The sequence below is a fragment of the Dendrobates tinctorius genome, unplaced genomic scaffold, assembly GCF_039654945.1.
Source record: "Dendrobates tinctorius isolate UK_male_01 unplaced genomic scaffold, ASM3965494v1 ptg000103l, whole genome shotgun sequence".
Classification (NCBI taxonomy): Eukaryota; Metazoa; Chordata; class Amphibia; order Anura; family Dendrobatidae; genus Dendrobates; species Dendrobates tinctorius.
The window spans coordinates 38,243,529-38,257,228 of record NW_027361771.1 but is presented as its reverse complement, the minus strand read 5'-3'; the positions used below and the strand labels follow the sequence as shown (position 1 = coordinate 38,257,228).

At 44.5% G+C, this 13,700-nt stretch overlaps 1 protein-coding gene across 1 annotated transcript in view; it reads left to right on the top strand.

The window, feature by feature from the left end:
• LOC141100163 (calcium-binding protein 5-like) overlaps positions 1-5,886 on the top strand; it is a 76,443-nt gene extending 70,557 nt beyond the window's left edge. Inside the window, exons 5-6 of the mRNA XM_073588439.1 lie at positions 5,647-5,794; positions 5,840-5,886. Coding sequence (XP_073444540.1) covers positions 5,647-5,794; positions 5,840-5,886 — 195 coding nt within the window. The remainder of the gene's footprint in view (positions 1-5,646; positions 5,795-5,839) is intronic.
• The last annotated feature ends 7,814 nt before the right edge of the window (positions 5,887-13,700 follow it).

The following is a 13,700-nucleotide window of genomic DNA, read 5'->3' as shown; positions in this document are numbered from 1 at the left end:
TGGCCCTGTCAGCGCATATGTTCGAATTCCGTTTTGCGGGGAGGTGGGAGGGGTGCTGGAATGCAATGTGAAGGCACCCTAACACAAATTCCCACACAGATGTCCTGACATTATCATGTTTACTGCTATGTAGATAGTCCCACATACAGTACTCAGTAACCTGAGAAATCATTTTGTCCAGCAAATACTACCCCTCACAGTAAGGCTACGTTCCCCCGATGAGCTTTTGGTGCGCTGATCTGCACTGCCCCATAGGCCGCATTCACACGTTCAGTATTTAACAGTATTTTACATCAGTATGTGTAAGCCGAAACCAGGAGTGGGTGATAAATGCAGAAGTGGTGACGTGTTTATGCGTTTCCTCTGAATGTTTCACTCCTGGTTTTGGCTTACAAATTCTGATTTGGTGACCGGTCTGCAAACCATGTCCTATGAGGAACGGTAAAAGGATTTGGGAATATTTAGCTTGCAAAAGAGAAGACTGAGAGGAGACTTAATAACTGTCTACAAATATCTCAAGGGCTGTCCCATTGTAGTAGGATCATCTTTATTCTCATTTGCACAAGGAAAGACTAGAAGCAATGGGATGAAACTGAATGGGAGGAGACACATATTAGACATTAGATAAAACTTTTTGACAGTGAGGTTGATCAATGAGTGGAAAAGGCTGCCAGAGGTGGTGAGTTCTCCTACAATGGAAGTCTTCAAACAGAGGCTGGACAGACATCTGACTGGGATGATTTAGTGAATCCTGCTTTGAGCAGGTGGTTGGACCAGATGACCCAGGAGGTCCCTTCCAACTCTACCATTATATGATTCTATGATGTAAAATGCTGAGCAAATTCTGAACATGGCCATAAAATAACATTGGTCGGAATGACATCTGAAAGCACTTGTCTGGTGTATACGCTAGAGTGAGAGAGCCCCAACAGTGAAAAAATGTCCACTGACTGCCCTGAAAATTGATGATTCAAAGTGCCATCAATAGTATTAAATGGGAGGACTTGGAGGAAGAATTAAGTGCTCCCCTATAATGGTTTCAATAGTGCCAATGGTTTGTAGAATGCAATTATTATCAATGTCCCACTGTAATACCCCCAAATTTAAGTGTGCCACAATGCAAAAACAAAACAAACTACTCAGATTCCAACCATTCCATGTTACCTTAAAGGGGTTGTCCAGTCAAAACCAATCAGTCTGCAGATCCACTAAATACAGGAAGTCCTGAGATTCCATGGAGGCTATGACTGAACGAGGGAATTAAATTCTGAAACAACGAAGACAAACCCTTTTGTTCAGGAACTTGAGATCCAATATGGGTGGAACAGTCCCGTCCTTCTTTGGAACTACAAAGAGGTTTGAATAGCAACCTGCAAAAAGTTCCTGAAGTGGTATAGGAACGATGACTCCTGATCAGAAGAGCGAGGAAATGGCTGCGAAGAAACCTGGAACCAGGGATGAGTACCTTGGGGGTCAGGATTAAATAAAATGGTCTCTGGGCTGTGAAGTGAACTCTATCTTGTATTCTGATGAAACCACCTCTTAGACACAAGCATCCTTGACGGAAGTGAGTTAAGCATCCCTGAAAAACGGGATGACCACCCACCCAGACAGACTCCATGGGCAGAAGAAAAACGTCATGTGGAGGTGAATCTGCTAGGTCTGCTCCTTGAGAATTTGCCTTGTGCATTGTGGAGGCGCAAGAAAGAGAGTCGGCTTGAAGGAAGGCCTTTTCATTTCCTGCCATGCCTGCACCCTCATGAAGAGAGGAATTCTTCGTGCATTTGGGGGGAGGGTGTCGAGATTTAGCCTGAGGGAGACGAGAACTCTTTCCACCGGTGGCCTCCTTTATGATCTGGTCCAGCTTGGATCCAAACAGTCGTGAGCCCTGAAAGGGCAGACTGGTCAGGGACTTCTAGGAGGACAAGTCCGCCTGCCATGCCTTTAGCCATATGGTTCTGCGGAGGGCCACTATGTTACTGGACGCTTGAGCTGCACAGGAGGCAGCGTCCAGGGAGACGGCCACTGCATATTTTCCCTCTTGTGAGATCTGGTCTGCCAAGTCGGCTAATTCTTCAGGTGAGGCTCCTGCAAGGATGCCCTGACAGATTTGCTTAGCCCATGCAGAAATAGACTTTGATACCCGTGTGGTGGCAAATGCAGGGCATAAGGAAGAACATGCAGCTTTAAAGGCTGACTTGGGTCCTTAAGTGATGCCCTGTCTGTAAGGGGAAGGACCGTGTTGGTGGACAGTCTGGAGACTGGGGAATCTACTGTCAGAGAGACAAACTGATTTTCCGTAAGCTCTGAGGCAAACCGATACAAAATACCGAGTCACTTCCCTCTCTGGAAGCGTCTGGTCGGATTTTCCCTTTCTCTTGAAAGGATCCCCTCAAATTCCTTATGGGGGGGCAAAATCTCTTGGAGTTCACCTAGAACTTCTGATGGACACTTCCTGTTTGGAGGGCTCTGAAGGGGCATCCTTGGTCAGGATCCAAGTCCAGCTCAGCTTCAGAACCAGAGTCTGATTCTGGGACCACTGGTGTCTCTGGATACGATGACTGGGAAGAAGCTACCTGGTCCAGAGAGACCAGGTTGGGGGGGAAGAGGAACGAGAAGAGGAACTGGAGCGACTCTACTGCCTAGCCCTCTTTTGGCCATTGCTGGTATCCTTGAGAAGGGTTATGGGATCCGCTGGCATGGGAAGAGGGAGGGTTAGTCAATCTGTCAAGTACTGATACAAGGGTCTGGGACACCTTAGTTAGATCTAAAACAGATTGAGAAAGAGAAGACACCCAATCTGGCACTCCTTGGGATCAGTGGATGACTCCTGGGCAGAGGAATTGCTATTGCTGTAATCTTGACAGTGGGGAGAAGACTGACCAGAAGGAAGTCTGAATTTACAGGAAAAACAAAGTGTTGACAAGAGTAGTTGAGGCTGCAGGATGAAAACGCTCTCCTTTTGGGTTAGGCATGATAGAAGAGAGGCAGACTCAATAACAAATGCCAGAGGTTAGGGGACAGAAGAACAAGGACTGTTGAGGAGAGTGTGTCAGTCTGCAAAGCAGAGCTTACCCCACAGGAAAGCTGAGGCTCCACAAGCTGATCCCCAGGGTTCTGCAGAGATGAGGGGTCAGAATAGCTTGCTGGAGAGGCAGAGCTGGAACATGGTGATAGCGGGGAGGAAGACACAGGTTACCTGAGAGAAAAGGGTGCGCAGCTTTCCGCGCGACAGAAGAGGGGCGTGTTCAGGGCGGGCAGGGGAACAAACCTGCGTGATAAGAGAGTGGGAAGGCGAACGCCATGGTTAGGCCGCACTGATGCCAGGTACTCAAGGGAGAGGAACTTTAACAGAACGAACGTACATATGCTGTAACAAGACAACTGTTAATTTAAAGAAAAAAAAATTGCGTAATTTTAATAATCATTAGAGGGAAAGAAGATGGCTGAGGGCTATTGTTAATACTCTGGGAAGGAGCCAATAGCCATAAAGGTTCTCAGGCTGTTAATATCAGCTCACAGCAGTTTGCTTAGACTTTACTGGCTAGTTTACAGGGGGACCCCAGAAAAAAATTGTCATAGGGTCCCCTATAAACTCTAACCAGCAAAGGCTAGGCAGACCGCTGCAGGCTGATATTATTAGCCTAGGAAGGAGACATGGATATTGCCCCTCTCCCAGACTAAAAACATCAGCTCTCAGCTGCCCCAGAAAAGGCACATCTATAAGATGCCCCAAATCTGGTGCTTAGCCTCACTCTTCCCACTTGCCTTGTAGCGGTAGCAAGTGGGGTTCATATTTGTGGGGTTGATGTCACCTTTGTATTGTCAAGTGACATCAAGCACACAGGTTAGCAATGGAGAGGCATCTATAAGACACCTATCCATTACTAATCCTATAGTCATATTGTATAAAAACACAGAAACCCAAAATAAAGTCCTTTATTTGACATGACAGACTGCTTTAATAAACTTAATTAAACCATACTCACCGAACGCCTAATCCACCAAAGCCAACGTCTCCTGCAATAAAAATAATAAATCACAATATCGCTCACCTGTCCACTGAGAAGATAATCCATAATGTCCCATGACGATCCTGATCACTTTGAGAGCAGTCACATCAGTGATGTGACTGCTCTCAAAGACAACCGGCGCGGGAAAGTTTGCACGTAGTGGTGCCGTGAGAGCACCGGAGCTGATTAGCTGATGAACTCCGGTGAACTCTCTTGGCAGCTCAGCGATACACTGCAGGAGCAATTACCTCCTGTCAGTGTATCGCCGGCAGCCGGGTAGAGCAGTCACATTTCCCAATGTGACAGTTCTACACGAGATCGCCCTGGGACATTTGGGATTATGTTGGTTTATTATTTTACATTATTTCTAGGAGATGAGGGCGTCGGGGATTTGGTGCTAGGGGAGGATAATGGATTTTTTATTTTTATGTGAATATGTATGTAATTTAACTTTTTTTTTTTTTTTAAACTGTGAGCACAGACATCGGCGGATGAGACTACGTCTCCCATCAGCGGCACCTGCTGTAACTTATCAGTGACAGCTGACATAGCCCGATGGGAGCAGTAGTCTCATCAGCCCACACCTGCACGCCGCAGTTGGAGTCACGCTGACATCTGACAGCATGACCCCGCGGCGCTCTGACTGACGGTCTTACCTGCGGTAGCATTACCGCCGATAAGAACTACCATGCCGGTGTTTCCCACGCTGTCACACAGATGACAGAGTGGGAAACAGCATTGGAAGCCGGTAAAACGCAAAACAAAAACTCAGCAAATCCGTAAACATTTTTATACCTGCATTTTTGTAACATATTTGACTGACTCAATTGAAGTCAATGTGTGGGGACTGCTGCAGAAACGCAAAGATAATCGACATGTTGCAGAAAAAAAAAACACACTGCAAATACAGACAGAAATTTACTGATCATGTGCACAAGACTTCAGGATTGTCAATGAATTACCTTGCATAAGGATGCCATTGCGTTTTTGGACCATTTCTGCTCTGGAAAAACGCTGCGCAAACACATAAAAAAAGCATCGTGTGCACATAGCCTTAGTCTCAAATACCAGATACAGCTTAGAGACAAGAGTGGGCAGTTTCTGGAAGAAGCCACGTTTTTCTGCTCTGCGTATCCTGGAAGTGGCTTTTACAATGTAAGTCTATGTAACATCAGATTGAGGCTCAATAGGCTGACATTGTAGGGCCATGTGCACACGTTGAGCATTTGGTCAGTATTTTACCTCCAGTATTTGTAAGCTAAAACCAGGAGTGGAACAACCAGAGGAAAAGTATAATAGAAACACGTCATCACCCACTCCTAGTTTTGACTTACAAATACAGAGGTAAAATACTGACCAAATACTGAACGTGGCCTAATCGATTTCTGGCTCACGCATAGATTGATCCAGAGTCTGAAGAGCGGTAATGTCTCAGAGAAGATGAACGGAACAGTGCTGGATCCCAGAGGAGGAAGTAGGTGAGTACATTAACACACATACTACATTACATGCACATTTACACAGGTTTATATTAAAAAAAAAATATCTTCAAGGGAGTACTTCTTCAAGGGGAGATCCACCATTTAATTCACCACCAGATGAACCGTTATCCTCTTTTTTTGTTGTCTGCCAGTTTGATATGAATGGAGATGGCCATATCAGTGGTCTGGAGCTTCAAGATGCTGCGCAGAGTTTCTTAGGACAACCGCTGAATCCAAGTGAAGTCCAAGAAATTATTCATGATGTAGATTTGAATGGGGATGGAAGAGTTGACTTTGATGGTAAGAATACAGTATGTTACAACAGTCTTGTCTCAAATGTTTAAGGAGACCTACTTAGTGATGAGCGTGATGAGTATCTTGGGCATGCTTGAATATGTTAAGAGATCCTGCGGCTGCATGACTCGCGGCTGTTAAGACAGACGTAATTCATGCCAGGATTGCGTTATGCAATCCCCGCATGTGTTGCGGCTCTCTAACAGCCTCAAAATATGCAGCTGCAGGTACTTGAACATATTGTTTGCGCATGCCCAAGATACTTGGATAGCACGTACGCTCATCACTACTATTTACGTCAAAAGTTTAAATGTGATGACAAGAAACACAACTGCTGCCTTGTTTAGAACGCTAGATGCCTACTTTCTGGGCCACATCTCTCACTGCCACAGGATGTGGTCTTGATCATCATTGTAGTAGCCCTTTAAAATACTTCTACTGTAAGATCACAGAATTTCAGGCCCAAGATCTGCACCACCAAGACTTTATTTTACTAATTAAATCTCTAGCGGTTGCAGTTTCGCCTTCAACAATGTGTTTAAGGCTGTTTTCTCATTGCTGCAAAATAGTGGGAAACCGATGCGGCTTTATACGAACAGCTATATGTGAAGGCAGCCTAAATCACCAAACACTTGCGTCACTTTAGCAAATATGTTTAGATGTGGCTTTTGATATATATATAGGAATTTTGTGTCAGACTTCATGACAGCAGTGCTCGTGAGAGAAGACAGGTTATCATCATATCTTAGTAGGACAACCTAAGGTTTTGACTTTGTAACTTCAAGTTAAAGGATCCCATCATAAAATATATTAAACAATTGCTTACTGAGAGATTTGCAAGTAGTGTACTTCTAAATTATTTAGTGGGCAGTGAGTTTACATGTGAAGCTGTATACAGTGCTTTGAAAAAGTATTCATACACCGTGAACTTTTCTATGTTACACCCACAAACTTTATTATAATGGGATTTTTATTTGATATACCAACACAAAGTAGCAAGTATTCGTGAAGTGTAAAAGGAAGTAAAATATGGTTTACTAATTATTTTAAAATATGTGATGTGCACTTGTATTCACCTCCCCCATAGTCTGACACCCCTAAATGAAATCCTGAGTGACCAATTGTCTCCAGAAGTCACATAATTAGTAAATAGAGTCCACTTGTGTAATATATTCAGTATAACTACAGCTGTTCTGTGAAGACCTCATAGGTTTGTTTGAGAACATTGGGGATTGAACAGCATCATGAAAACCAAAGGAACACACCAGACAGGTCAGGGATAAACTTGTAGAGAATAGTAAAGCAATGTTAGGTTATTAAAAAAAACAAAAAAAAAACACCTACCACGACATTGCTGTCCACCTAGACTGTCATCCCAAGCAAGAAGAGCAGTAATTATAGTCAAGCAGCCAAAAGGTCCATGGTCACTCCGGGGGAGCCGCAGAATCTGTCCTAGGACATCTATTAGTTGCATACTTGACAAATCTGGCTAGCCTTTATGAAAGAGTTGCAAGAAAACCATTTTTTAAAGTAAGCCATTAGAAGTCCCCCGTTTGCAGTTTATAAAAAAGAAGGTAGGGGACACAGCTAGCGCGTTGAACAAGGTGCTCTGGTCAGATAAGACCAAAGTAGAACTTTTCGGGCCAAATTCAAAATGTGTGGCAGAAAACTAAGGGTATGTGCGCATGTTCAGTATTAGGCAGCGCTTTGGACGCAAAACATGTCCGCTGCGGCCAAAGCGCTGCTGGCTTTTGAACGCCGGTGATTCCGAATGTGTTCATTGAACCGTGCGGAATCACAGCATTAATACATTGTACGGGTGACAGTTATTTTGCGGAGACTGAGCATCTCAGCAAAATAAATAGACATGCTGCGGTCTGGAAAGACTTGCCGCATATCAGTCTCCGCATAGAAGCCGCGGGTACCGGTGCACGCATAGTGGAGGTTGGAATTCTTGAAATCCCATCCACTATGCTGTAACATCTGGAAGTTGCGGTTGGATGCTGAAGATGTTCGCCTAACATTGCACATAATGCTGAACACACCATCTCCACAGTCAAAGATGGTGGCAGCACCATGCTGTGGGGATGCTTTTCTTCAGCAGAGAAAGGGAAGCTGGTCAGAGTTGATGGAGCTAAATACATGGCAATCCTGAAGGAAGACCTGTTAGATGCTGCAAAAGACTAGAGACTGGGGCATAGGTTCACCTTCTAGCTGGACAATGACCCTAATCATATACATATACTACCATTCAAAAGTTTGGGGTCACCCAGACAATTTTGTATTTTCCATGAAAACTCATACTTTTATTAATCAAATGCATTGACAAATGAATTTAAAATCTAGTCGACATTGACAAGGTTCCAAAAAAAAGATTTTTATTTGAACTAACAATTTTCTACTTCAAACTTTGCTTTCGTCAAAGAATGCTCCATTTGCAGCAATTACAGCATTGCAGACCTTTAGCATTCTAGCAGTTAATTTGCTGAGGTAATCTGGAGAAATTTCACCCCATGCTTCCAGAAGCCCCTCCCACAAGTTGGATTGATTTGATGGGCACTTTTTGCGTACCATACGGTCAAGCTCCTCCCATAACAGCTCAATGGGGTTGAGATCTGGTCACTGCGCTGGCCACTCCATTACAGATAGAATACCAGCTGCCTGCTTCTTCCCTAAATAGCTCTTGCATAATTTGGAGGTGTGCTTTGGGTCATTGTCCTGTTGTAGGATGAAATTGGCTCCAATCAAGTGCGGTCCATAGGATATGGCATGGCGTTGCAAATTGGAGTGATAGCCTTCCTTATTCAAAATCCCTTTTACCTTGTACAAATCTCCCACTGTACCAGCACCAAAGCAACCCCAGACCATCACATTACCTCCCCCATGCTTGACTCACCCATGGGGCGGTCCGGTGCCTCCCATCTTCAAAGGATGCCGTCCACTTCTTTTCTTCCTGTCATGGCTCCTGCGCATGCGCACTGCTCTGCCCTGTTGAGGGCAGAGCAGAGTCCTGCAGTGCGCAGACGTCAGGCGAGGTCAGAAAGGTCCGGCGCCTGCGCACTGCAGTATTCTGCTCTGCCCTCAATAGGGCAGAGCAGTGAATCTGCACCGGAGCCACGACAGGAAGGAAAGAAAAGGACGGCATCATATGAAGATGGGAGGCGCCGGACCGCCCCCCCCGGGTGAGTATAATCCAACATGTTTATCTTATCTTTCAGGTTACATCGGGGGCTTATCTACAGCATTACGGAATGCTGTAGATAAGCCCCTGATGTCGGTGCCGACAGCGAATAGTCGAAAAAAAGGGTGACAGATTCCCTTTAATGTTAGCTCCATTGGAAAAAACTGCTTTTGTTTCAAAAATAGAAATTTCCTTAAGTGACCCTACACTTTTGAATGGTAGTGTGCATATACACACACACATATAATATGATATATATATACACACAAAATATATATACAGTATATACAGTGGGGAAAAAAAGTATTTAGTCAGTCAGCAATAGTGCAAGTTCCACCACTTAAAAAGATGAGAGGCGTCTGTAATTTACATCATAGGTAGACCTCAACTATGGGAGACAAACTGAGAAAAAAAAATCCAGAAAATCACATTGTCTGTTTTTTTTTTCATTTTATTTGCATATTATGGTGGAAAATAAGTATTTGGTCAGAAACAAGCAATCAAGATTTCTGGCTCTCACAGACCTGTAACTTCTTCTTTAAGAGTCTCCTCTTTCCTCCACTCATTACCTGTAGTAATGGCACCTGTTTAAACTTGTTATCAGTATAAAAAGACACCTGTGCACACCCTCAAACAGTCTGACTCCAAACTCCACTATGGTGAAGACCAAAGAGCTGTCAAAGGACACCAGAAACAAAATTGTAGCCCTGCACCAGGCTGGGAAGACTGAATCTGCAATAGCCAACCAGCTTGGAGTGAAGAAATCAACTGTGGGAGCAATAATTAGAAAATGGAAGACATACAAGACCACTGATAATCTTCCTCGATCTGGTGCTCCACGCAAAATCCCACCCCGTGGGGTCAGAATGATCACAAGAACGGTGAGCAAAAATCCCAGAACCACGCGGGGGGACCTAGTGAATGAACTGCAGAGAGCTGGGACCAATGTAACAAGGCCTACCATAAGTAACACACTACGCCACCATGGACTCAGATCCTGCAGTGCCAGACGTGTCCCACTGCTTAAGCCTGTACATGTCCGGGCCCGTCTGAAGCTTGCTAGAGAGCATTTGGATGATCCAGAGGAGTTTTGGGAGAATGTCCTATGGTCTGATGAAACCAAACTGGAACTGTTTGGTAGAAACACAACTTGTCGTGTTTGGAGGAAAAAGAATACTGAGTTGCATCCATCAAACACCATACCTATTGTAAAGCATGGTGGTGGAAACATCATGCTTTGGGGCTGTTTCTCTGCAAAGGGGCCAGGACGACTGATCCGGGTACATGAAAGAATGAATGGGGCCATGTATCGTGAGATTTTGAGTGCAAACCTCCTTCCATCAGCAAGTGCATTGAAGATGAAACGTGGCTGGGTCTTTCAACATGACAATGATCCAAAGCACACCGCCAGGGCAACGAAGGAGTGGCTTCGTAAGAAGCATTTCAAGGTCCTGGAGTGGCCTAGCCAGTCTCCAGATCTCAACCCTATAGAAAACATTTGGAGGGAGTTGAAAGTCCGTGTTGCCAAGCGAAAAGCCAAAAACATCACTGCTCTAGAGGAGATCTGCATGGAGGAATGGGCCAACATACCAACAACAGTGTGTGGCAACCTTGTGAAGACTTACAGAAAACGTTTGACCTCTGTCATTGCCAACAAAGGATATATCACAAAGTATTGAGATTAAATTTTGTTTCTGACCAAATACTTATTTTCCACCATAATATGCAAATAAAATGAAAAAAAAACAGACAATGTGATTTTCTGGATTTTTTTTTCTCAGTTTATCTCCCATAGTTGAGGTCTACCTATGATGTAAATTACAGATGCCTCTCATCTTTTTAAGTGGTGGAACTTGCACTATTGCTGACTGACTAAATACTTTTTTTCCCCACTGTATATACACATACTGTATATATACACACATACACACACACATATATATATATGTGTATACAGACAAATATACATATATATACACACACACACGTACGTCTCGCAAAATTATAATATCATCAAAAAGAATTTAGGTTCTTCAATAAATAAAGTAAAACTCATAGGAGTCATTACAAACAGAGTGATCTATTTCAAGTGTTTATTTCTGTTAATGTTGATGATTATGGCTTAAAGTCAATGAAAACCCAAAAGTCATTAACTCAGTAAATTAGAATACTTTATAACATCAGCTTGAAAAATGATTTTAAAATCCAAAATGTTAGCTTACTGAAATGTATGTTCAGTAAATCCACTCAATACTTGGTTGGGGTTCCTTTTGCATCAATTACTGCATCAATTCGGCTTGGCATAGACGAGATAAGCCTGTGGCACTGCTGAGGTGTTATGGAAGCCCAGGTTGCTTTAATAGCAGCCTTCAGCTCATCTGCATTGTTGGGTCTGGTGTCTCATCTTCCTCTTGACAAGACCCCATAGATTCTCTTTGCTGGCCAAACAAGCACAGGGATATTGTTGTTCTCCAATCCTGCTGGTGAATTAAATTTCCATCTCCAAATGCTTGTCGGCAGAGGGAAGCATGAAGTGCTCTAAAATGTCCTGGTAGATGGCTGTGCTGACTTTGGTCTTAATAAAACACATTGGACCTACAGGGCCGCCATCAGGGCATGACAGCCCTTACTGCTGTATAGGGCTCGGTGAACAGCAGTACAGAAGGGGGCCCCGCAGATCAGGGGCCCCGCTCCTGTGCTTCCAGTCATCGGGCCCCAAGTGTTGTGTGTCTTCGGGCGCTGGGCGGGCCCCAAGTGTGCGCTGCGACCGGGCCTGCAGCGCACACATCAGCAGAGCCGTGGCGCTTGACATCAGAAAGCTGCAGAAGTGATGAAGGACCTGTGGTGACGTCATCATTATCACAAGCCTTCAACATTGATCAGCTCTGCCCCCTGATCACATGACAATGACGTCACCACAGGTCCTTTCAGCTCACACAGCAGCAGCTCTATCTTCATCGCAGGAGCGCGGTCAGGTAAGAAGAAAGTTTTTATTTTATGATTGAAAGGGGCAGAATGGAGACACAGAGGCAGAATGGAGACTTGGGGCCAGGATTGGAGACACACGGGGCAAATATGTAGACACGGGGGCAGAATACAAGACATGGGGGCAGAATGCAGATATGGGAGCAGAATGCAGACATGGAGGCAGAATGCGAGACATGGGGGCAGAATGCGAGACATGGGGGCAGAATGCGAGACATGGGGCAGAATGCAGATATGGGGGCAGAATGCGAGACATGGAGGCAGAATGCGAGACATGGGGGAAGAATGCAGACATGCGGGCAGAATGTAAATATGGGGGCAGAATGCGAGACATGGGGGCAGAATGTGACAGTAAGACACAGGAGGGGGCAGAATGCAAGACATGGGGGCAGAATGTGACCGTGAGACACAGGAGGGGGCAGAATGTGACCGTGAGACACAGGAGGGGGCAGAATGTGACCGTGAGACACAGGAGGGGGCAGAATGTGACCGTGAGACACAGGAGGGGGCAGAATGTGACCGTGAGATACAGGAGGGGGCAGAATGTGACAGTGAGACACAGGAGGGGGCAGAATGCAAGACACGGGGCAGAATGTGACTCACAGGAGGGGGCTGAATGTGACAGTGAGACACAGGAGGGGGCAAAATGTGACTGAGACACAGGAGGGGGCAGAATGTGACAGACACAGGAGGCAGGAAGGGAGACATAGATCAGGATTATGGGGCAGGATGGATACGATGTAGACAGATGGGGCAGGATCGGGAGATCATATGGGGGCAGAATGGATATGCATGAGGGCAGGATGAGAGAAAATATGGCTGGAGCCAGGAAAGAGACACACATGGGTCAGGATAAGGGATATTATTACCATAGGGGCTAATTAAAGGATATTATTACTGCAGTGATGTATTTATTTTATTTTTTGAGGATACTGTTAAATGGGGGGAGGTTCTTTTACTGTGCAGAGGGATACTATGTCGCCTTTTTTTCTTCATCTGGTGTAGTGTAGAAGTTGGGAAAAAATTAAGTAATGTGTTCTGCAAGTGGAGCTCTAGATAACTTATTTCCTGCAGACGAGTCTTGGCTGGAAGACGTGATGGTGGTCTGTGCTGGATGAAAGATGAAAAGCAAAAATGAAGGACTTTACCTAGAGATGTCACTAGTGAGTCAGTGTGTTACCTGTACAATGACACTATACACAGAGTGCCTTTGTACAATATCACCAGTGATCACTGTATTACCTGTACACTGACATTATATACAGAGGTCCTGTGCATGTCACCGGTGATCACTGTGTTACCTGTACACAGACACTACATACTAAGTACAGATCTCCTGTGTATAATGGCACTTATGGTGATAGTATTGTTTTTTTTATTAATGATCAGTATTGTAGTATCCAGTCACCATGTGCTGGTAATATGTGGTCTGGGCATGGTGCGGTGGTATTTGTCCCTTGTATGTGCTATTATTCTGTCACTGGTGGTAATATGTGGTCTGGTCATGGTGTGGCTGTATTTGTTCCTTGTACGTATTATAGGTCACTATGTGGTGGTAATATGTGGACTGGACATGGTGCGGTGGTATTTGTCCCTTTGGATCTGATATTATTGGTTATTTTTAAAATTGAAAAATAAATAAAAATATACCTAAATTGTATTGGATATTTTAGCAAATGTTTAATAGGTTAGAGTAGGGCCCAGCCAAAAGAGTCTACCTTGTCGTGGTGACAGATTTAAAAAATC